Below are 23,604 nucleotides of genomic sequence, written 5' to 3'. Positions count from 1 at the left end.
TGAAACAAGGTCTTTGTATTCCAAACTGGCCTTGAACTCTGACCCATATGTGTCACAGCTAGGGGTACAGCTTTTTCAAAGGTGGGGTGTCTGTACATTTGGAGACTCAAGGCCATCTTATTTTATGAGACGGGATCTCTCACTGAACCTGGAGCTCACTCATTAATCCAGAGTCTCTGGCCAGTAAGCTCCAGGGATCCTCGAACATGGGATCTCAAAATGAGCCTGGGGAAGGAGACACAGGTCTCAAAGTATTATATTCATTAATCTCTAAAAATTCTATACTAAAGTATGGTCTATATCAAGAACACAGTTTCAGAAGAGGAAATTTCACACTCAAACAGTTCAAAAGAAGTTGGTACCTTTATTCTACTTTTCCCAGATTGCTTTCTCACTGACCCTTCTTGTACACATTACCTAGTTTGAAGCAGAGGAAGTGCCTTGTTTTCAGTAGGTCCTGAAGAAAATAATGTGAGGATGGTTTAAGAGTCTGTACTACACCATCTTTGTCATGATTGTTTAAGGCTCTTGGTCCTTAACTTGTGTGGCTTAAACTTAAACTCTGGTACCTTTGCAGGATGGTTCCTACATCAGTTGAACGACTCCGAGAAGGAGGTAGCATCCCTAAGGTTCTTCGAAGCAGTGTGAGAGTTGCCCAAAAAGGAGAGCCGTCTCCCACATGGGAGAGTAACATCACAGAGAAAGAGTCAGGTGAGCCATGGTCTACAGTTCACAACAGGTGGTGGGATAAAGTGAGTCAGTTCCTGACATACTTGGGTTCTGCTTTATAATAGCTTCCAGTTCAGTCTTGCTCTTTGGGCTACAGTATACATGAGATCTAGCGTTGCTTGCTCTCTGTCTGCTCTTTTCCCAAGGGATACTTTTCTGTAACTCTCATCTCCAATGTTCCGGAGCTCCACCTTCATGAAGGATGAAGAGAAAGAAGGAGACGAGAATAAGATGAGGCATTTAAAATTTAGCGCATAATTAACCACTTATTTTGCCCTTCTGGCATGCTGCGCTCATTTTTTCACAGAGATCAGCATGTATTGATGATTTGACTGAATGATATCTATTTCCTATGTATTCTAAGAAGCCAAGTTGATTCTTGTAATGCCTTCCAGACCCTGCAGATGGAGAAGGCCCAGAGCCATTGAGCTCAGCACTCTCTAAAGGAGCAACTGTTTACAGCCCTTCCAGATATAGCTACCAGGTAAGTCAAGAGACTTATGGCCTCTAGAGAGAGAATTTCCTGTGGAGTTTAGATACTGTGTTTCTAGTCATGATACACTATCAGCTGCTACATCTGCATAGTATAGCCCTGTAAGTAAGTCATCTGCTTCCCTCAGGAATCTCAGTAAAGCAAATGAGTTAATCAGAGACCGCCATTTGACTGCTTTGGGTATCCATTAAAATATTTTGCAGGGAGGAGCAGGCTAATGAGATACTCAGTGAGTAAAAGCAGTTGCTATCAAGCCTGATGACCTGAGTTTAACCCCCAGAACCCACACAGTGGAAGGAAAAAATGGATTCCTACTAGTTATCCTCTGTCCTCCATGTTACTGTTGTAGTACATACTTGTGTGCATGCACATGCACATACAACCTTTTTAATGTGCAGAATAAAAGAAGAATGTTAAAAGCAATTCAAGTTATTGAAGGGACCGAGTTAACTTCCTTATGCTTTCTTCCCAACTCCTTTAAGCTCCTGCAGTGTGACAGTCCACGGACAGAATCACAGGGCCTCCTTCAGCAGAGTTCATCCCCCTTTAGAGGACATCCCACCCAATCTCCAGGATACAGTTATCGAACTACTGCACTGAGACCTGGAAACCCTCCCTCTCATGGTTCTTCAGAATCATCCCTTTCTTCCACGTCCTATCCCAGCCCTGCCCACCCTGTGTCTACAGACTCGTTGGCCCCATTTACAGGGACTCCAGGGTATTACAGCAGCCAGCCGCATTCTGGAAACAGCACTGGCAATCTTCCAAGGAGGAGCTGTTCTTCGAGTGCTGCTAGCCCTACCCCACAGGGCCCCTCAGACTCACCGACCTCAGATTCGGTTTCTCAGTCCAGCACAGGAACTCTGAGTTCCACCTCCTTTCCTCAGAACTCTAGGTCGTCATTGCCATCAGACTTACGGACTATCAGTCTGCCTAATGCTGGGCAGACAGCTGCCTACCAGGCCTCCAGGGTATCTGCGGTTTCCAATTCACAGCACTACCCACATCGTGGGAGTGGGAGTGTACACCAGTACCGACTCCAGCCACTGCAAGGGTCAGGAGTCAAGACTCAGACAGGACTTTCCTAGGGCTTCTGGATATGGGCAAACTGAACTTAATGAGCCCATAGCTGCTTCCTTCCAGCTGCCTCTGGAATCAAGGCCGAGCATATTGCTGGAGAAGAGGGGTACAAGGTGCCAGAGGAATGGGTCTGGTCAGCAAGAAATGAGACTTGTGGTCATGACTGGCCTCCGGCCTTGGAGAAAGATGTAAATCTTGTCTGAAGCAGAGACTATAAAGAAGTTTCTCCCTGCTGTTAAGGGTACATTGTTAACAAGCAAATGGTGTTTCGGTTAGTAACGGTTCTAAGTGCAATGACTTGTGTTGAAGCCTATGTCTCCCATCCTTGCCCGTAGCCTGTAGTCACTTGTGCAGTAAGGACATCTTTTTCAATAAAAAAAATTTTTTTTTTCTTTTCAAAAGAAAAAAGTGAAAAGAGCCAATCTTAAAGCCCCAAGCCATCTGAGTAATGTTAGGGTTTTATGCACTTAAGGAAAAAAAGGTAGGTATGTGAACGTCCACTGTGAGACAACCATTCCTAAAGCAGATGCATGGTTAAGGTGTATCCACCTGGAGTGCTCCCTACCTTTGTCTTAAAGCCACCAGGAAATGGACAGGGATAGGAATGCTGGGTGCCTACTCTGACTGAGGCTTGCCTGGCTCTCTGAGGCGAGGAGGAGCTCCTGGGTATTTGGGAGCAGATTTGGGATGGACTGGGCTCCATCTGTTACCATCCATTCCTCCTTCCAAGTTGTTTCTCAGCTTAGTGATAGCCCTGTGACGTAAGCACAGAAGTGAGGCAGGCCAGTTTAGGGGCATCCAGTGGTCTGGGTAATCTTAGCGTTTTAGTTTTCTTATTCCCAGTTAATCAGGAGTTGCTGTCCTAAGGACAGGATGGCCTCCGTGACTGAAAAGCATGCACTCATGACTGCAGGGTAAGAATGGGACAGATAGGGTTTGCGGAGAGGCACCGACAGGGCTGTGATTGTGTGTGGGGCCTGCCCCATGTTTCTATGGGGGATGCTTCTATGACAGTGGGCAGGTGAGAGAGTTAACAAGTCACCCATACCCCTAACACTGTTCTGTATGAGAGACAAAGAGCAGACTGGCTTCTCCCCATCAGTGCATTGTGCCTGTTGTACACCCCTGGAGGAGCCCTGAAGCCAGCCCAGGTGGGGTACACAATCTTTTTAAATTCCATATGGTTGCCAGCTTATTTCTTTCACTTGTTTACTGTAATACCTGGCGTGTTTTTATTTATCTAATTTTGTATTCAGCTATAACCATGGTAGGTAGCGAGTGTATGACAGTGGGATCCCTGGTGCTGCAGTGGACCGTACTTCTTTTGGACAAGATATACTGTGAGTCTCCCTCCTTACCTCCAATTGTTTTCTTTCCCATTCCCTACACTCTTTCATCTCCTTCTTCTCTACCCTGACCTACAACTATCATATGCACAGTCTTCTCTCTTTGTGTGTGACTGTTACAAAATTTTACTTTTCAAAATTGAAATCAGGTGTTTGCTCAAATGAGGGGAGAATTTTTTTTGTTGTTGTTTTGGATTTGTTTTTATTTGTTTTTAATGCTGAACCCTCGGCATAGTACTTTTTATTGTTTTCCCCACAAACCCATCAGTCTGGGAGAGCATTGGGAGTGGAAATCATGTTGCCTGGGATGCCGGTTTCTTTGTATATTATATAAAACGTATGTAAATGTCTCTCCATTTGGGCTGGGGTTTGCATTCTCCCATTGGCTAAAAGCCAAGGGGAGAGGCCAGCGGGCAGGCGGCCCTCACCCTGCCTGGCACGTGCAGAGACCCCAGCCACTCTGTGTGGGCAGGGTGCTGTCAAGACCAGACCTCTGGGGGGGAGGGTGGGGGGAGGGGGGCTCTTGGAAGGGAAGGAGCACCGCTTCTTCCTCAAGTGGAGTGTTTACACCTTGCTGTAACATTTGAACTTTCACAAGAGATGTAATAATTTTGATAATAAAATTCTTAACCATAATCATCATAATGTTAAGGATGTATTTATTCTGTTACGCAACATCACTTTCCCTGATTTGATCTTTTTCTGACCAAAGGCATGGTGGACCCTTGTCCTGTGTTGCTGTTAGTGGAGTTATGGGGCCAAAAATCCTGACTTTCTCTGTGGCCATCTGTAATTGACATCCGGCCAGTGCTAATGCAGACTTGGAATGTCAGAACACATCTCTGGAAGCTGACTTCACTTGGAGCAGTGTCTGGTGTGTGTCATTTACTCAGCAGCTATACATTGGTGTTTCTCATTTAAGGCAATGCCAGCCATTATTGGTGGTAAAAGGATGTTAGGCTGATTTAAAATGGAAATGGGTCTGAACAAGGCAAGGTCTTTTCTCTCCTAGAACTTAATGTGTAGGGGAGAGATAAACACTATCGTGTAATTTTAATGTCCAGTTCCACTTTATTCCTCGTTTTCACCTTGGTGACACCATAAGCCTTAAGTGGAAGCACCCACTCTTCCCAAACCCCATCTGCAGCTTTGGAACCAAGAGCATATCACTGGAGGACACCACAGTCAGGCCAAGTCACTGAAGCACCCCAAATAGCCTTGGAAGAGCACCCCAGGAAAAACAGGCAATTACATTCCCCTGACACTTAGCCTGCACAAAAAAGAGGCAACACTTGTCATCAGCCGATAATACCAGGTGAGAACAACTGTGAACTTGATGAGGCCAGACAGAAGAAAACGTTCAACTGGCTACTGGCTGTGGTGCTATTAGGTGGTGCCAACAAAGTTGGGGTCATCCAAAGCCCCTGCATGCTGCATATATCCTGGGATAGCTATGAGTTGCAGTTTTCCAGGCTGGTCACTATGGTTGAAAGGGCCACACTTGTTTGTTAGGTCAGGAAAATTCTCCAAGGATTTGACATTGAAACTGAGACCTTAGTGACTGGGGAGTGGGGGCATCACTGGTGATGTGACATTTCAGAAAGTGTCAGCTCCATTAGGAAAAGCTGGATTGAGATGGAGCTGCAAAGGGACTAACTGAAGTCCCAGTGATGGACTAGAGCAGATGTGGTAAGCTGTGGCATTTGTCATCTTATCTCAGCTCTATGGAACTGTAGACTGTGTGAACAGCAAGAAACGGGTAGACGGCAGATTAGATTTGGTTGTAGCTTGTCCCTAAATGAGGGGTCCATAATTTTCAGCAGTGGGTAAGTGGCAGCATGGTCTACTGTATGGTTTACTGGTGGTGGTTTTCTTACAATTCCTCTCTTTAAGATTGACATGATCCTGTTGTGGAAGAAAGTAATAGAAACAGAGAAAATAGTTTCCAGACATTAACAATTGTTCAGGCAAACAATGCAATGGTTGTTGTGATGCCTACTCTGGAACTTGAGGCAGGAAGACAGACCTTTAATTCTGCTGGAAGCATATAAGGATATGGAAGAAGGAAGCTTTGTTCTTTGCCTGCTTACCCTTGCCTTGCTAGCAGGTCCATTCTTTGACATTAGAGCCTACTTCTTCAGGAGTCCAGTGTGCAGTGAAGATCCGATGAGACAGCCTGCCTTGTGGAGTGTGCAGCTACTGGATTGTTGGACTTTTGGGTTAGCTGGACCTTATCCGTAAGTCATTTTAATAAGTCCCCTTTCTATATATAAGAGGTTTATTCTATAAATTCTGTTACTCTAGAGAACCCTAACCTGTTAAGATGACAGTGATAAAGTATCTGAAATCGGATATATTTTAGAGTTACACAGCAGGAAATTGGCAGTGGATTTGATTGGCAGAAGTTGACTCAGTCCCTCTAACCAGCTATGTTTTAGTGAGTGTGTAAGGTATTCAGACATGGTAACTGTATTGTTTCTAAAGTACTTGGAAGCCAAGGATTCCTAGGGTATTTTGTAGTGGATTTTCTAGTGGATTTTCTAGGAATACCTAAAATGCCTGTCACGATCCACCACTTAATTCTGCCTCGGATAAGAGGAAAATATGTTACATGGTTCTCTCTTTAAAACAAGTAGTTTCATGTTTATTGTAGCTTTTACCATAATTTTGTGAAGGAATCAGGCCAGACCTGGAAAGTGAAAATGAAAACTGAAATGCAATATTGAGGCACACTTCATGACTTCTGTTGTGAATAAATCTGTTTTCTAACAGACATGAAAGGTGTTTTTACTTAATCATTGACAACTCACTTTCTGTATGCAAAATCGGAAGGTACAACAGTTAGCTGCTTATTGGAAATTTGATCTGCAGTTATCAGGTGCTAGCTATGTTACTAAATCAATCTCTCTCTTTGTGTGTGTGTGTGTGTGTGTGTGTGTGTGTGTGTGTGTGTGTGTGTGTGTGTGTGTGTGTACACATACACGCTCTTGGGTTCTGTACTGTGTGTGCTGACCAAAAGAGAACAGCAGATCACTTAGAACTGGACTTACAGGTTGTGAGCCACCATGTGGGTGTTTGGAATTGAACCCTGATCCATGAGAGCAGCCCGTGCTCTTACTGGCTGAGCAATACTAATGGCGTAAGCTACTCTCATGGTGGAACCACACACATTCCTAACACTTGCCTTAGCCCACTGCCCATGTTATCAGTTATCCTTGACATTTAACAACACGTAATGAGGATTCCCGTTTCTAATTTTTAAATTAAAATTTAGAAATACCCCAGTCACTTTTTGGACAGTTTACTGCCTACCAAGGAAACTGGAAACTATTAGAAATACCACAGTCCCAAACTGTTACTCCTTACTGCTGCCTTTCCCACCAGAACTTTACAGAGTTGTCCTAATGGAGTAAACATTTGCCTCAAAACTGCACTGAAAACAACTTCAATAATGCACAATGAGGCTCAGGTGAATACTTGAAGGAAGGGGGGAGGCTTCCTGTATTTTTACCTGCTTTTTTTTTTTTTTTTTTTTACATTCAAAACCTTCTTTGTCGAAGTTCTGTAATGACAGCATGACCATTTGTTGCAACAAAACTGACAAGTTTCACAGCAAAAATGAGTCATCTCTAGGTGCCACTAGAGCAGGCCATGGCAGCTTAAGAGCAGTGGGTCAAACTGAGGGGTTGGCAATGAGTCAAGGAAGCTGAGTTAGGTTCACTGCAAAGCCTAGTACTAACTCCAGGAAAGAAGTGCATCCTGAAACTCCTTATGGAAAGGGAACTGGGCAGGAAAGGGTTAAGAAATAGAAATGGAGAGAACAGAAATTCCCTTAAATATGGTATTTAGAAACTAGGACTATCCCATAAAAACCAGAATGTTCTAGCTAAGGATATTTAGTAACTCCTTTTCCTAACTTAGAGAAACAATTGGATGTGAATTTCTATGTCAAACTTAACTCAGATTTCCAGTCTATATATTTTATAAATTCTTTACACACATAGCAAAAAGAGAGTACCCTCACATTTGAGAGAAAAATCTTGCCATATCATGTCTCCTTTCTCCAAGTGTATACAAACTTAACTCCTATTAAAAGGAGTAACAGCTCGGAGGTTAAGAGCACTTTTCTTCCAAGGGACCGAAGTTCAATTCTCAGCACCTGGGTGGTGACACACAGCCATTTGTAACTTCAGTCTAACATCCTCCTCTGGCTTCTGGGTATTTCAGGTCTGTGGTACACGGATACAGCATGCAGGGAAAATTCTCCGACATCTAAGTTGAAAACAGTGTAAGTTAAATGTTTTTAATACCCTTAACCAACTGATCATCATAAGTCACCCTAACCTATCATAGCCTTTCTCAGAATGTTTACATTAGCCTTCAGCTGGGGAAATTACCCAACACAAAGCCTGTTTTATAATAACGTGTCAAATGCCTAATGCTGTCTGACAATGAAGAATGGAATAGTTGTTATGTTGTGAAGTTAGAGTCATAAGTTAAGCTTTCCTAAGTGAGGAGCATCTGGATATCCAGTATTTTCTGTAATTTTAAGAACTCACTGAAGGTCTTGGAGCATATCACCCATACACTTAAATTACATTATTTTATAAAGTGAAATCTGTAGGTAGAAGTCCAACTGGGAAATGGTCTATATGGGGATCATAAGATACTGGCAAAAAATAAAAGATCTAAGTTAGCGGAGAGATGAGATGTCCCATGTACAATGGTAGGATGGCAGAGTGTGCTGGAGATGCCAGCTTTTCTGAGTGGGAGATGGATCAATGCAATCTGAGTTAGAGCTCAACATTATTTCTATTATTGCTGGACCTCTGTGACCTAACTTCATCCGCTGTAAAGAATGCTACGGTAACTGTGATAATGGAGTCAGTGTGGAGCAGTTGGCACATCGATCATAGAACATCACAGAGGAAGTCACACAAATGTGCTTCTCTGACCTTTAAGAAGATGCCAGTCAATAGAAAAGAGTTGTTCCAACAAATGGTTCTGAGATAACTGGGCATCCATCTACGAAAGAAAGGAGAGCTGGGTATGGTGACACACACCTGTGTGCCAACACCATGCAGGTGGAAGCCTTACTTAACTGGTTATTTTCACGTTTCTGGTGTGTTTGGACACACATCTATGTCCACTATGCACATGTGGCGGTCAGAAGATGACTTGGCAAAAGTTTATTTCCTTCTTCCACCATGTGGATCCCAAGGATTAAACTGAGCTCATCATAGTAAGCCGAAAGTGCTTGTACCCACTGAGCCATCTCTCTGATCCAAGGATGGCTTTAAATCCAAAATTGACAGGATCCATGAAGAAACACCTGTCAAAATAGACTTTATTAAAATTAAAACATGTTCTCTGAAGAAGGCATGGTCAAGTAACAGAGTAAGGGCTATTAATCTACAATGAACAAGGAAACTTAAACCAAACAGGGAGAAAGCACCCTTCTTTAAAAACAGGCAAAAATAAGCCAGGCAGTGGTGGTGCACACTCTTATTTCCAGCACTTGGGGAGGCAGAGACAGGCAGATCTCTGGGTTCAAGGTCAGCCTGGTCTAAGAAGTGAGTTCCAAGATAGCCAGGTCTACACAGAGAAACCCTGTTTCAAAGCAAACTAAAACAGACAAAAGATTGGAACATGGCAAGTAACATATACGGGAAGGTGTTCAGCATACATCCTGAGAGACTTGAAAACTAAAGCCGTGAATTACCACCATATACATACAGAGTAACCAAAGATAAACATGCAAATAAATCCCAGGGAGGCTGGCAAGGCTCACTTCTGGATGGCAATTACTTTGTGCTAATATACCAATTTCCTGAAAAAAAAATGCATTTTCTTCCCATACCAATCGAGATGATTGATAGCTGAATTTAGCATATTACTAAAATAATATTCATCCCAATTAAGTGGGGATTATGTTATGCTCAACATAAACACCATAAATGTTTAACACTCATAATCTGAGTACTTGGAAGGCTGAGTGAAAAGGATATAAGTTGTGGGATAACCTGGACTACACATTGGTGCAGAAAGGGTGATTTAACCTTATATACAGAAACCCCTAAAGAGCCTACATGGACATTTGCTGGTCAAGATTAGTAAGTACAGCAAAAGTAGCAAGATCCAAAATCAATTTACAAATTGGGTGAAGTTCTATGAGCCTGTGATCCCAAAATTAGGAGGTGGAAGCAAGAGGCTCTGCAGTTCACAATCATCTTTAGCTACAAAATAAGTGTGAAGCAAGCCTGGGCTTCATGAGACCCTCTCTAAACAAAAACAAGCCAAGTTACATTTCTACACAGTTACTCTTAGAGGAAATCAAATTTCCATTTGCAGTAGCATCAGAAAGAACAAAATAAAGTTGGCTAGGTGGAGGTCCATACAAATGGAAAAAGGATCATAACAATGTTCAACCTTTCAAATGGGAAATCCTACCTATTAGAATAACATGTTACGTGAAAAAAGCCAGCCTCAGATGAGCGCACTACATGAGTTCACTTATATGTGAAGTCTAAAAGTTAAAGTCAGAAAAAGAAGGGTGGTTGCCAGAGGTCACAGGATTAAAAAACGTTAATCGTCAGCAAATGGCATGAGTAACTTATCCAGACCCAGTGTACAAATGGTGGCTTGGAATTTGTTTTGAGAGGAGACCTAGAATGTTTTCACCACAAAAATAAAATAAGAAATGTGATGAATGTGTTCATTCTTAGACTGTACATGTATATAAAACATGTTTTGATTATGTAGTTTCTCAATCATACCTCAAGGTCAAGGAAGGAGATGTGATCTATTCAAAGGCACACACACTGACTCCCGTTCTCACAGCCATTGCAGTCCATTGCGCTCCATAGAGACAGCGCCGGAGCAAGCAAGAGCCGGGCAGGCACTGGGTGACTCTGCTTCTCTGAGGAAAATCAATTAAACATGGACAAAGGCAATCCCAAGAAGCCGAGAGGCAAAATGTCCTTATGTCAGTTCTTTGTGCAAACCTGTCGGGAGGAGCACAAGGAGAAGCACCCGGTTGTTTCTGTCAACTTCTCGGAGTTCTCCAAGGAGTGCTCAGAGAGGTGGAAGACCATGTCTGCTAAAGAAAGGGGGAAATTTGAAGATATGGCAAAAGCTGACAAGGCTCATTATAAAAGAGAAATGAAAACCTTCATCCCCACAAAGGGTAGACCAAAAAGAAGTTCAAGGACCCCAATGCACCCAAGAGGCCTCCTTCGGTCTTCTTCTTATTCTGAGTACTGCCCAAAATCAAAGGCGAGCATCCTGACTTATCCATTGGTGATGTCGAAAAGAAACTAGGAGAGATGTGGAACAACACTGCCATGGATGACAAGTAGCCCTATGAGAAAAAGGCTGCCAAGCCGAAGGAAAAGTATGAGAAGGATATTGCTGCCTACAGAGCTAAAGGGAAACCTGATACAGCAGAAAAGGGGGGATGGTAGAGACTGAAAAGAGCAAGAAAAAGAAGAGGAAGATGAGGAAGACGAGGAAGACAAAGATGATGAAGATGATGATGAATAAGTTGGTTCCAGCACAGTTTTGGTTTTCTTGTTTGTTTTTTGTTTTGTCTATAAAGCATTTAAGCCCCCTGTACACAACTTACTCCTTTTAAAGAAAAAGGGACAGGCTTTGAGGTCTCCTATGCTCAAACTACATCCAATGTACTAGTCACCCACTGCTGCCTTCAGATCAAGATGTAGAACTCTCTATACCTTCTCTATAGTACTGTGTCTGCCTGCATACTGCCAGCTTTCCCTCCATGATAATAAAGAACTAAACCTCTGGAACTATAAGCTAGCCTCAATTAAAATGTTTTCCTAAGAGTTGCCTTGGTGCCTCTTCACAGCAATAAAACCCAAACTAAGGCACTGATTGATGTGGAAGGACCCACCTACTGAGGGCTGTATGGTCCCCTGGGCCTAAGCTATGTCAGAGACTAAGTAAGCCAGTCAGCAGCACTCCTGCATGGTCTCTGCTTCAGTTTCTGCCTCCAGGTTCCTACTTCTGTTCCTGCCCTGGCTTCTCCAGATGATGAATTGTAAAGTTTAAACTGAAGTAAACCCTTTCCCTTGAGTTGCTTTGGTCATGGTGCTTTATCACAGCAACAGAAAGCAAATTAGAGAACATACTTAGTAGATTTAATCCCAGAAAGCCAATACCAAGACATCCTTACACCAGCACTTGAGAGAAAAAGATCACTGAATTTGAGACCAGCCTAGACAAGAGGTTCTCAATCTGTGGATCATACCCCTTTTAGAGGATCATATATATATATATATATATTCAATATCCTATATATCAGATATTTACATTAGGATTTGTAACAGTAGCAAAATTGTAGTTATGAAGTATCAGTGAAATAATTTTAGGATTAGGGGTCACCACAATGTGAGAAACTTATTAAAGAGTCTCAGTATTAGGAAAGTTGAGAACCACTGTTGTGGACTGAATCTTTAGCTCAAAAAATAAACAGAAATTTTAATTAAGATACTGGATTTTATTTTGTGTTACATTTTATTTTGTGTGTGTGTGTGAGAGAGAGAGAGAGAGATGTTTGTCTCATATTTTATAATGAAATAAAAGTTAAACCATATCAACTTTTTGAAGTTTTCTCTTTCAGGAGAGTAGGAGCATTTTCTTGTTGCTTTCTTGTGGTACTGGGGTTCAAACACAGTGCTATATGTATGCTAGACACACACCAACTGATCTTTCTGTCGGTAGTAATCAATATGCAAAAGTTAGGCAGGGTCTGGAAATGTGCTTTGGGAAGCTAGTATGGGAGGATGGTAAGTCCCACATTATACTATATACTACATAGGGGATTTCAGGGCACCCTGGGTTACAACTGAAATTCCGGGCCAGCCTTGATTGCGTAAGAAGAACCGGTATCAAAAAGGAGTAGGTTTTTGAAGAACTTGAGGGATACTGCTGTCCTCAGGGTTTTATTTGAGTTTTTGCTGACCAAACCCTTGAGAGACATCAAAGTTGAGTCTGACAGATAGTAACTTAAATCTCTGGCTGTGTTACTGCTACCACACATAACTGCTAATGAACACCAAAATAAGTAGGATTTTAGCCATAAAGCTTGTCTGCAGTACAACCGTAAGAACCAGATGTTCCCTTTCTTCTTACTGGTGGTGAACCGGAACTTAAGCTCCACAAAATAGTTCCTTTAAAAGCCAGAACACTTGGTGTAGAGCAAAGGGGGACATCGATGACAAAATGTAGGCAGCACCTCTGTCAGGGCGAACTATGCATTAGTCATTGGGAGAAATCCCATATCTGTCTACAGAGTGGATGTCTTGGCTCTGATGAATGTCAGGGTGTAGAAATAGTTTTCAGTTCTTTTAGGGAAATGGCTGATTACAAGTTTGAAAGAAGATATGTGCAGTGTTATCCTGGCACACATCAGTGACCCAAGGACTCTTACCGACATAGAGAAGAGTTTGTTCATCAAAGATGGGGTGCCCCCGAGCAACGGTTAGAATTATATGTACAACCAAATAGGCAATTAAACCTGTTTAAAATTTTATTTATTTATTATATATAAGTGCACTGTAGCTGTCTTCAGACACACCAGAAGAGGGCATTAGATCTCATTACAGATGGTTGTGAGCCACCATGTGGTTGCTGGGATTTGAACTCAGGACCTCTGGAAGAACAGTCAGTGCTCTTAACCGCTGAGCCATCTCTCCAGCAATTAAATGTGTTTAAATTCATATATTCATAACCAAAACAATTGTTCTTTTTGAAAGATACTAGAGAAAACACAGCCTACTTTTTAGCATTTACTTATTTTTTATTTGCGTGTGTGAACCTGAGTAATGTATATGCACCAGGTGTATACAGGCTCCCACAGAGTCCAGAAAAGGGCATCAGATCCTTTGGAACTGGAGTTTCAGGCTATCGTGAGGTGGCAAGTGGAGCTGAGCTCAAGTCCTTTGGTCACTAGTGAGTGAGTACTCTCTCTAAGCACTGAGCAATCCCTCCATTCATCTTCTAACCACTGAGCTCTCTAATCATCTCTGGCCTTTCTTTAAAAAAAAAAAAAACTGGTAAAGATTTCAACAGTTACAAGGATGCATAAGCTTTCCTTTATGGAAATATTCCCATAACAAACTAAAGATCCAAGCAATAATTATTAGCAGATGTTGACAACAGACGTTATATAATTTTTGATTAAAAAATCTATCAAGAAGTCATTAAAATGTGAGTATCAGCAGCTGGAGGGATGACTCAGTGGTTGGGAGCACTGGTTGCTATTCCATTGTGGCTCAGAAGCATCTGTAACTCCAGTTCCAGGGGATCTGATGTCCTGGCCTATGTGGACACCAGACATACACTTGAAACACAAACATACCTGTAGCCAAACGCCCATACACAGAGAAGAAAAAATGTAAAACACAGATACGCATTTGATTTCGACTAAGCATCTGTATTCAATTACCAATTTGTGTGAAATTTAAAAAGAAAGGCAAAACCTAACTACCCAACAAGAGAATCTTCACACACTATTGAACACCATCATCTAAGCAGTTAGAAAACAAATGCAGTAACATCGATGCCAAGTATACACCTACTCTGGACAGAGAGCTCTAGGCCAGCCAGAGCATCATAGTGATGTCTGTTTTTTTTTTTTTTTTAAAGCAACCAACCAACTAAGCAAACAAACAAAAATATAAATCAGGCCTAGAGAAATGGCTCAGCAATTCAGAGCACTTACCAAGGTCAGTTCCCAGCACCCACGTGGTGGCTCACAATGCCTGTCACTCCAGCCCCAGGGGATCTGCTGCCCTTTTTCTCTTGCATACACTTTGTGCACATAAACTCACAAAGGTATACACACACATTATAAATATTTTTTAAAACATAAAAGGAATTACCCAGCAAGAGGGAAGCCAGCCAAATCCCACCTTGGATGCTTAGTCTCAAATAAGTCGAGGAAGATGATTCATTTTCAAAAGGGGCAAGCCATATTTGTCAGAGTTTCAGCATAAACAGAAACCATAAGTACTTGGGAAGTGATTACCATACAAGTCAAGTCACAGTCGCTCTGAAGAAAATGCTGAGGCTGTTCTTCGGCAGCATATGGAGGAGTCGGTGGCTATCTGCACCCAGCCTTTTCTGGGGTGTCTTTGGTGGTGGTTTGAAATCAATGACAGGCCACTAGAAATTGGTGGTTGGTAAGAAAGAGGTGGTTGATAAAACCCGAAAATGGTGTGTTTCCGTACACCTCAGGCCTAGGCGCCTACCCAGGTAGATGTTCACTGAGTGCTTCGTTGAGTGAGTGAATGAATTTGAAGACGTGCCAGTCCACCCAGTGAATCCTGCAGCTGGGCTCCAGCAGCCAACATCAACCTACCCTTGTGTGTGTCTCCCCACAAGACTGACCTCCCAGAATGAATGTGTGCTATTCATCCTGACTCCCAACAGCATTCTTGCCAGCAGCCACTCCTCTAATATCCCTTTTCTCACGTCCTTTCTGCTGTTTTCAGAACACCCCTCTCCTTTATAGATAAACCTTGCCCCCTTCATCTCACTGACTTTATTTGGATCTCACTTCCATTGAAGATGGTATGTGTGCACGTGTGTGTGTGTGTGTGTGTGTGTGTGTGTAAGGGGGTGTCTTGTGTTGGTGAGGCTAGCTTTCTTCTTCTTAGCCAAGTATGATGACCTTGAATGCATGATTCTCCTGCCTCCACCTCCCTTTTGGAAAAAAATAAGATTGCAAGATACACACCACCTCACCCTTACAGATCATTTAACCTCATCCTTACCTCTCAACTGGTTGCATCGAGGTTCTCATTAAATTTCCCAGACAGTAGCATCTTGTTCACAAGATTAAAATACCCTCTCTCTCCCTCCTGAGGCTCTGGGTCCTTCCTTTAGTGTAGTAGTTCTCAACCTTCCTGGTGCTGTGCGACCCTTTAATGCAACTTTTCATGTCATCGTGACCCCCAGTCATAAATTATTTTATTGCTATTTCATAACTGATTTTTCTACTGTTAAGAATCATAATCTAAATATTTGTGTTTTCTGATGGTTTTATGTGACCCCTGTGAAAGAGTCATTTAACTCAAAGCAGTCTTGACGCACAGGTTGAGAAAATCCCTGCTCTAGACCCTTTCATCATCATTTCTTTATCATTCTCTAGAGAGCCTCCATGTTGTTAGGCTGCTCTGTGGTGCCTTGCCCTCCAAGCTAACTTATACCACATTTCCCCCAAACTGGGGGAAACAGCGTGTACAGGTTCCTCTCAAAGTCTTTCTGGGAATAGTCAGGTGACCTCTGTCCTCACAATCTCTTGTCCTTCCTTCTGCTTCACAAAAACCTCAGTCCTGGGTGACCTTTCATCCAAACACTCAGGAGACAGAAGCAGAGGCAGGCAGATTTCTGTGAGTTCTAGGCTAGCCTGGTCTACAGAGAAAGTTCCAAAGCTGTTATGGGACAGAAACCCTGTCCTGAAAAAGCTAACAAAACAACACACAGAGAGACAGAGAGACACAGAGGCAGAGAGACAGAGATAGAGAGACAGAGAGACTTTAATCCCTTAGTTCCTCCATTTTTCCCTCCCATGAGCCTCTTCCAGGCCTTCCTTGTCTAACACCTACTCAGATCTCAGGGCAGACCTGTCCCCTTCTCAGCCTTCATCCTGTTGATTGAGACTATGGCAGATCCACAGCCACCTTGCCATACCGTGTCTTCAGGTTTAGCTACTTGAGCATCCATTTCTAACCCCTACTGTCATCTCTTGGTTCACTGAGAAAATAGACTTCATCAGGCCAGAGCTCGGACATCTTTTCAGTCCCCACCTCTGCACTCTGGGCTAGCTCCCACCCCTACAGAGCTGGCCCCTTTTGCACTCCTCCATCCCATACCCTCCTCACACCTGTGATCTTTGGAAACACCCACATAGTTAGAGTTTCTGCTGCGTCCTCTGGGTTCTCGTCCTTGGCTGGGTCATGGGTCTAACCAGCAGATCACGAAGGAATCCTCAGCACTTAGTTCTCCCTCTCTGCCACTCTAGCACCAACTGCTCTTACCCTGAACAAACCTCACCTTAGCTGTCCCCAGTGTGTTTACCAACTCACTGGTGGCCTCATCGTCAGCCCCTTAATGCCGGACCTCTCTGCTTGTCCTTGGTTTTCATGGCAGCACACTTGAAGTTCTCTCACGGGTTGGCACACTTCTGTCCTCTCTTCCTCTGACCAGTCTCTACACCAGGCATCTTCTAACCTCCTGCTGGCTCCCTTTACACTGCACAGTCACATTAGTTAGGTCACAACTATGACGTGAGTGCTGCTGCCCATGGCCCCCGTCTGTCAGGGTGGCCTCCCACTGACAAGTCTCCTGACATCTTAGCAAATCTTCCTAGTCCCTCAGAAAAAAATTTTTTTCAAGCTTTCCATCTTTCTTGATGTTACTGACACTGTATCTTTTATCAGAAAACCAGTTACTAAGTGTCCTCAACTCCACTCCCGAGCACAAACTCCCTCCCTCTCCCAGATCTACTGCCATAACCTCACTGAGCACCAGGTGTCTAGCTCTCTCTTATCCTCTTTAAACTGTGTCATCCCAACTTTGACAGCACATCTACTCAACTTGAAGCAACGTAGAGATTAGCATGACTTCTGTGCAAATATGACACACAAATCTGCCAAGCATTTCACGCTTCATCATTTTTTTACGTCTTTCTATTTAGCTCTACCTGGTGGAGAGCATAGCCTCTGTGCACATGTGAAGGTCAAACAACTTGTGGGAGTTCTCTTCTTGTGCCATTTCTCTTCTTGTGCCATGTGGGTCCGAGGGGTCCAGCTCAGATCACTTAGCATTACAGACTCTTACCCATAGAGCCATCTCTCAATCCAACTGTCTTCTTTTTTTAAAATTATTTTTATTATTTTTTCAAAGTTTTATTTATTTTTATTTTATGTGCATTTGTGTTTTGGCTGCATGTATGTCTATGTAAGCATGTCAGATCCTCTGGAACTGGAATTACAGACAGTTGTGAGCTGCCATGTGGGTAGTAGGAATTGAACCTGGGTCCTGTGAGTGAACAGCCAGTGCTCTTAGCTCTTACCCACTGAGCCATCTCTCCAGTCCCCAAATTTATTATTTAAAATATATTTTTAAGTTTATATTTTAACTAATTGATGTGTGTGTGTGTGTGTGTGTGTGTGTGTGTGTGTGTGTGCCCCATATGTGATCTTGGAGGGCACCATATCCTCCGAAACTTGAGTACAGGTGGTTGTGAGCTGTTTTGTGGGTACTGGGAACCCCCTCAGCCAGAGCAGGCTCTTTAACCACTTAACTACTTTAACCACTGAGCCATCTCTTCAGCCTCCAAAATATCTCCTTTTGACCCTTTTATTATCACCACACCAAAGTAATTGTACTGAAAATTCGAGCCCTGTTTAGTTCTGTGAACTAGACGTGGCAACGGGGATGGTTTGAGTGAGGTCTCTCCTAGAAGTCTTTGGTATTTGAATATTTGGCCCCTGTTTGGAGGAAATGTTCCCTCAATGACAGAGCATGTCACTGGAGGTGGGGTTTGAAGATTTCTAAAAAATCATGTCAGGCCTAGTGTGTTCTGTGTCCAGCTTACAGTTTAAGAACCAAGCTCATAGAAACTGCTCCAGGCTCCTGCCACCTGCTCTGCTCCGACATCATGCATTCTAACTTTCCGGAGCCAGAAGCCTCAGATAAACTCTTCTTCTACAAGTTACCTTGATCACGCTGGTTTATGACAGTGAGAGAAACATGACTGACACGGTGGCATTTGCCTCTCATCCCAGCGCTTACCAACTCAGGTCAGAAGATTACTTTGAGTTCAGTCCAGCCAGGGCTACTCACCAGAATCCTGTCTCAAAAAAACCAAAAAATTCCTACCCGGGGCGGTGGCGTACAAACAGATCTCCGTGTTCCCAGTCAGCCTGGTCCAAACAGTAAGTTCCAGACCAGCCAGGGACACACAGGTAGCCCCTGGTCTACCTACCCCCAGCTAATTAAGCACTCTTCCATTACTCCTAGTTCTGAGTTTTGTCAGACCCTTGTTGACCCCCAGCTTCGTCTCTGACCCTTCCACACCTCACATTTCATACACCTCATGCTCCACCTCCCACACACAGCTTTCAGTCTCCCGGGGACATAATCCACCCACCTGTCGCTCAAGCGGTTTCTCTTCCATTTCAGCCTGCCTGCCTCTCATCCCCACACAGTAAGATTTCATCCGGATACACTCATTTCACCAGAAGCCATGTTAGGTGCCTCCTCTAAGATCACCCACAAAAAGATGGCATTTAGCAAAGACGCCATATTTTTGATATGTTCGCCTCCACATCCAGATGCACTTTTAGAACGAGTCTTTGTGTGCAACGTGTGGTCCACTGTGCAGCTTGCACGTGTTCCCCAATCACTTTACCACCGCCTTAGTGTGATTAATGGTCTTCTCATCTCTTCAGTGTGGAGTTTTCCTCCATTTGTGTAAGTATTGTTCTAGAAAGAGGTATTCTGGCTGCCCCAAGTCCTCACAAAAGAGTGGATCGCTGTTGCTGTGGTCAGAGTCCTGCATGTGGGATCAAGACTGTGCCACCAAGAATGTTTACTGCCTGCCACTGCTGGTGTCACAGAACCCGGGCTTCATTTGCGATAGCAACTCGCTCTGTTAGCGTTTCCAGCCTCTTTTAGTCACGTGTGCCAGGTGACTCAGTTCTGTGGCATTTCCAGGCAGCTTCAAATGGCTCATAGACCAAATGACTGGGGCACCAGCAGCCACAGGCTGTGAGATACTTATTTTTAATTTACATATTTATTGAGTTTTCTTTGCTCTCTCTCTCCCTCTTCCTCTCCCCCCACCTCACATCTCACTGTGTAGCCCTGGCTGGTCTGGAACTGGATATATAGACCAGGCTAGTGCAAACTCACAGACCATGCCCCTGCTCCTAAGTATTGGGATTGAATGCCTGTACCATCTTGCCTGGCTTTTTTTTTTTTTTTTTTTTAATTTGTATTTTATGTGCAAAAGCATTTTGCCTGCCTGTATGCGCATGCTCATATTACATGCATACCTGGTGCCAATGGAGACTAGAAGAGGGTGCCAGATCTCCTAAAACTAGAGTTGCAGATGCTCCTGGATGCTGGGAATTGAACCCAGGTCCTCGAGAAGAGAACCCTTGCCTGTCGCTGCTAAGCCATCCCTCCAGTCCCAGTACCACATCTGTGAGAGATGCTGAGGGAAGGTGATGCTGAAAGTATACATGCAGACAGAACTCAGACTTCTGCTCGAGACATGGGCCATAGTCATGCTTTGGAAGCACCCAGACATTTTTTTTTCTTTCTTGAGACTAGATCTCTTCATGTAGTCTACAAATATACAATCCTCCTGCTTCCGTCTTCTGAGATCACAGGTGTGTGTCACCAAGCCCAAAGGTTTTTTGCTTTCCTTTTTAAAAAAGATTTTTAAAATTTATTTCATGTATGTGAGTACACTGTCACTATCTTCAGACACACCAGAAGAGGGCATCAGATCTTATTATAGATGGTTGTGAGCCACCATGTGGTCGCTGGGAATTGAACTCAGGACCTCTGGAAGAGCAATCAGTGCTCTTAACTGCTGAGCCATCTCTCCAGCCCAGGTTTTTTGTTTTTTGTTTTTGTTTTGTTTTGTTTCCTTAATGCCATTGTAACAGACACTGTCATTAAGTCACACTGAACACTAGTACCCTATGAATATACAGCCATTCATATGAAGGGTTGGGCTGTATCCTACCCATAAACCCCTGGGTCATGATTCAGGAGCGGCAGCCAGCATGGGTGATATAAATTGTGTCTTTATTTGAACATCATTCCACCTGCACTGAAGCTCAAATCCAGCAGCAGCAGAAGGGGGCGGGACCAAAAGAAATGTTACCAAATTGGACAGTGAACATCAAGGACACATTCAGACAGAACTTACTAGTGGGGGCACAGACAACACCAAGCTACCCTAACACACAGCACAGGTCCTTGGAGGACTGCCAGTCAGAGTCCTGGGCGGGCTGGTGACTCCTGCTCACTTCTCAAGAATACTCCTGTTCCACCCAAAAGCTAGCTCTGAGCCAGACAAGGACCCCCAGAAGACTCTTGTGCTAGGAGTCCATCCCTTCCAAGAAGAGGGTTTCCCTTTTTCGGTCCATACCAGAGTCTGGAGCAGGACCAGCCCTTCTGTTGTCAGAGAGACTCAACTTGTAGAAGCTTCCTGTCCTCCAACGGCACCATCTGCAAGCCGCCATCTTGGCTCTTGCAGGCCCCAGAAGAATGGCAGTCTTCCCCCACATCCTCATGCCCTTGGGATGGCTTTCCTCTATAGCTCTGGTCCTTAGGAGGCAGTGTTCTACTTCCCACAGCCCCAAGGACTAGTCTAAACAGTGTTCTGGAGCAGAGGCTGGACCCCATTGAAGTTATAACTGCTTTCTCCACTCTCTGCCAGGAGCAAACTAAACACCAGCCTCCCCATCCAGTCACAAATAGCTGAGAATTTTCAGGGACCCTAAGTCAGGAAGCTCTTGGTTGGTGATCAGAAACAGAGATGTTGATCTTCATAGCCTATCCCAAAGGCTAACGGCAGCTCCCAGACACTAACTGCTCCATATCAACTGCTAGGAGGTCACTTGGAGCCTCACCTGAGTTCTTGGCTGAAGCATTCATTTTCTCTGTCCCTAACTGTTCTGAGTCTTCAAGACCACCCTTTGGTTCCCATTACTACTTCCCCCCCCCCCATGCTACCCTGGGACTCCTGCAGATTTCAGCCTGCCAGCTAAAACTCCACACTGTACCGCTGGGCAGCAACTGGTAGGCTGGAGGGTGGCGAAAACACTGGTAGACTACTCCCCAAAAGAAACCACGTCCTTCCTCCCCATCGTCTTGATTAGCCTGCTTCCAACACAGCCTGGCCTGGTCGGTCCCTTATAAACACACAGTCCTCTCCAAAGGATCAGAGCTGCCAAAGACTTCTAGCCACCTGGTCTCCAAGGGGTCAGTTCTAGCCCGTCTGCCAAAGCACAAGGGACCCCCTGGGGAGAAGGTGCCTTTAGGAATACAGACTCTCCAAGCACACACATGGCTGCCCTCCTCAACCCCCAGTGTTTCTGCACATTTTGTTCTTGCTCACTGAGTTATACCTCCATTTCCCACTTCCCAGGCTTCCTCTGCTGCTCATCCATGGAAACCCCATTTCAATTCTTCACTTCTCCTTCTCCCCACCACCATCCCTCCCTTTCCATGTCTCCTGTCTCATCTTTGCCTCTCCAGCTTTGCTCCTGCCCAGTTCCCAGTTAGTCACCTGATCCTGCCCCTTTCATCACTACCTGGACCCCTTCTTCCGGTTTGAACCTGAGGAACTGACTTCCTGTTCCCTCTCCTTCAGACAAGGCTCCCCCACCCTCCCGTCCATTCCCAGTCTCCTAGCTACCTGCTGAAGATGACTCCAGTACTGTGGCTTCAGGAAGGGACCAGGTGGGGACAAGTGTTGGGGAACACAAGGACAGTGACCAAAGCTTGGGAGGAGGTGTCTAGCCTGGAGAAGAGAGGATAAAACATGGAAATGGGATCTGGCAAGTTCCAAGTGTCAGGAATTCTGTTAGCAACCAGCATCAGATTTTTGTTAGGGTCCTGCTGAGGCAGCCTTGGGTCATGGGTCTTACTCAGGAATCCTAACTCACCTCCAGGTCCTACAAACATGAACACAAGGACAGCAAACTCATGAACTAGCCACGCTTCCACTCTTGCTGAGGCCCACGTAACACACAAAAGTGATAAGCCTCCTGCACAGCCTATAGGAGACACATTCCTCAACGCTAGGACCAGGCAACAGGCCGCGTGCCCTAGGAGACATTATGTTTCATGAAGCTAGTCTGCCACCCTCCACTGGGGACTGAAGGCTTGTCTATGATTAGATGGCTCTGCCACCAGATCCATAAGGTAACCAAAGATGGCCAAAATCTACAACAACAACAACAACAAAACAAAACAACAACAAAAGAAAAAAATAAAACACCTGGAATCTCCCTCATTTTCTCCCTGCTAAGGGGGGAGGGAGTATCCCCCCACAGTGGGAGAGGAAGAGAAATCTTCTCATCTGCCCTTCCCTTTAACACATGCACACGCACACACTCACACACACTAGTGCACACACACATACTTGCACACATACACACACACACACACACACACAGTCACTCGAACACACACAGTCATACACATATTCACGCACACACACCTACCTCAGCTCCAAGCACTGCCCATGAGGTTGCAGACCCTGGGCTTATCGCAAGGCGAGAAGTGGGCAAAGAGGAGAAAGAGGCAGGGACAGGGTAACAGGGCCTGGGGTGGGGACAAGGGTACCCTGTTCAGAGGTGACCTGCAAGTTCAAGTTAGGCAGAAAAGTATCAAAGACGCAAGACAGTCTCTGCCCTTGGCAGATGTCCAGGGTGTAGGAAGCATAAGAAGGAGAGGGGTGTCCCCTAAGTCCCCACCTCTGTGCCCCCTCTCCACAGCCACCAACCCTGACAATGGGCCTGAGAAGTCTATGCTGTACAAAACAGGCCAGGCTTGAGGAGCCAGTCACCAGTGAGATATCCCAGTAGGGAAGAGGCCAGGCCAACTCCAGGCTGGGATGTTGGCAAACTCCAACTGCTGCCTCCTCCCACAGCCTCCGGAGCCCGTGCCCCACCCCAGACTCTGAGGTGATGAGAGACTACCAGCAGCGGGAAGGAAGACCCTATCCTTTCTCCCTCAGCACGGCTCAGGTTCCTTTGAGAGCTGGGTGCAGGCGTGAATGAGGGAGGCAGAGGAGGCCCCGTTGGGGGGCTGGTGGCACCTGGAGCTTTGTGGCAGATGTGGTGGGACCATCATCAGCAAATAAAAATAAAGTAGGAAAGAGTCTGGCCCTCCTGGGGC

General features: G+C 44.6%; 1 protein-coding gene across 3 annotated transcripts in view; it reads left to right on the top strand.

The window, feature by feature from the left end:
* Positions 1–4,132, top strand: part of SETD5 (SET domain containing 5) — a 72,079-nt gene extending 67,947 nt beyond the window's left edge. For all 3 annotated transcript variants that reach the window (XM_080914690.1, XM_080914689.1, XM_080914691.1), the window contains 3 exons: positions 578–711; positions 1,125–1,213; positions 1,705–4,132. In XM_080914690.1, the coding sequence (XP_080770816.1) occupies positions 578–711; positions 1,125–1,213; positions 1,705–2,310 (829 nt within the window). In that variant the 3' untranslated portion in view covers positions 2,311–4,132. The remainder of the gene's footprint in view (positions 1–577; positions 712–1,124; positions 1,214–1,704) is intronic.
* The last annotated feature ends 19,472 nt before the right edge of the window (positions 4,133–23,604 follow it).

The sequence above is a fragment of the Micromys minutus genome (genome assembly GCF_963924665.1).
Source record: "Micromys minutus genome assembly, chromosome: 3".
NCBI classification, from domain to species: domain Eukaryota; kingdom Metazoa; phylum Chordata; class Mammalia; order Rodentia; family Muridae; genus Micromys; species Micromys minutus.
Note: the sequence above shows the minus strand (reverse complement) of the source record. Positions and strands in the feature narration are given on the sequence as shown.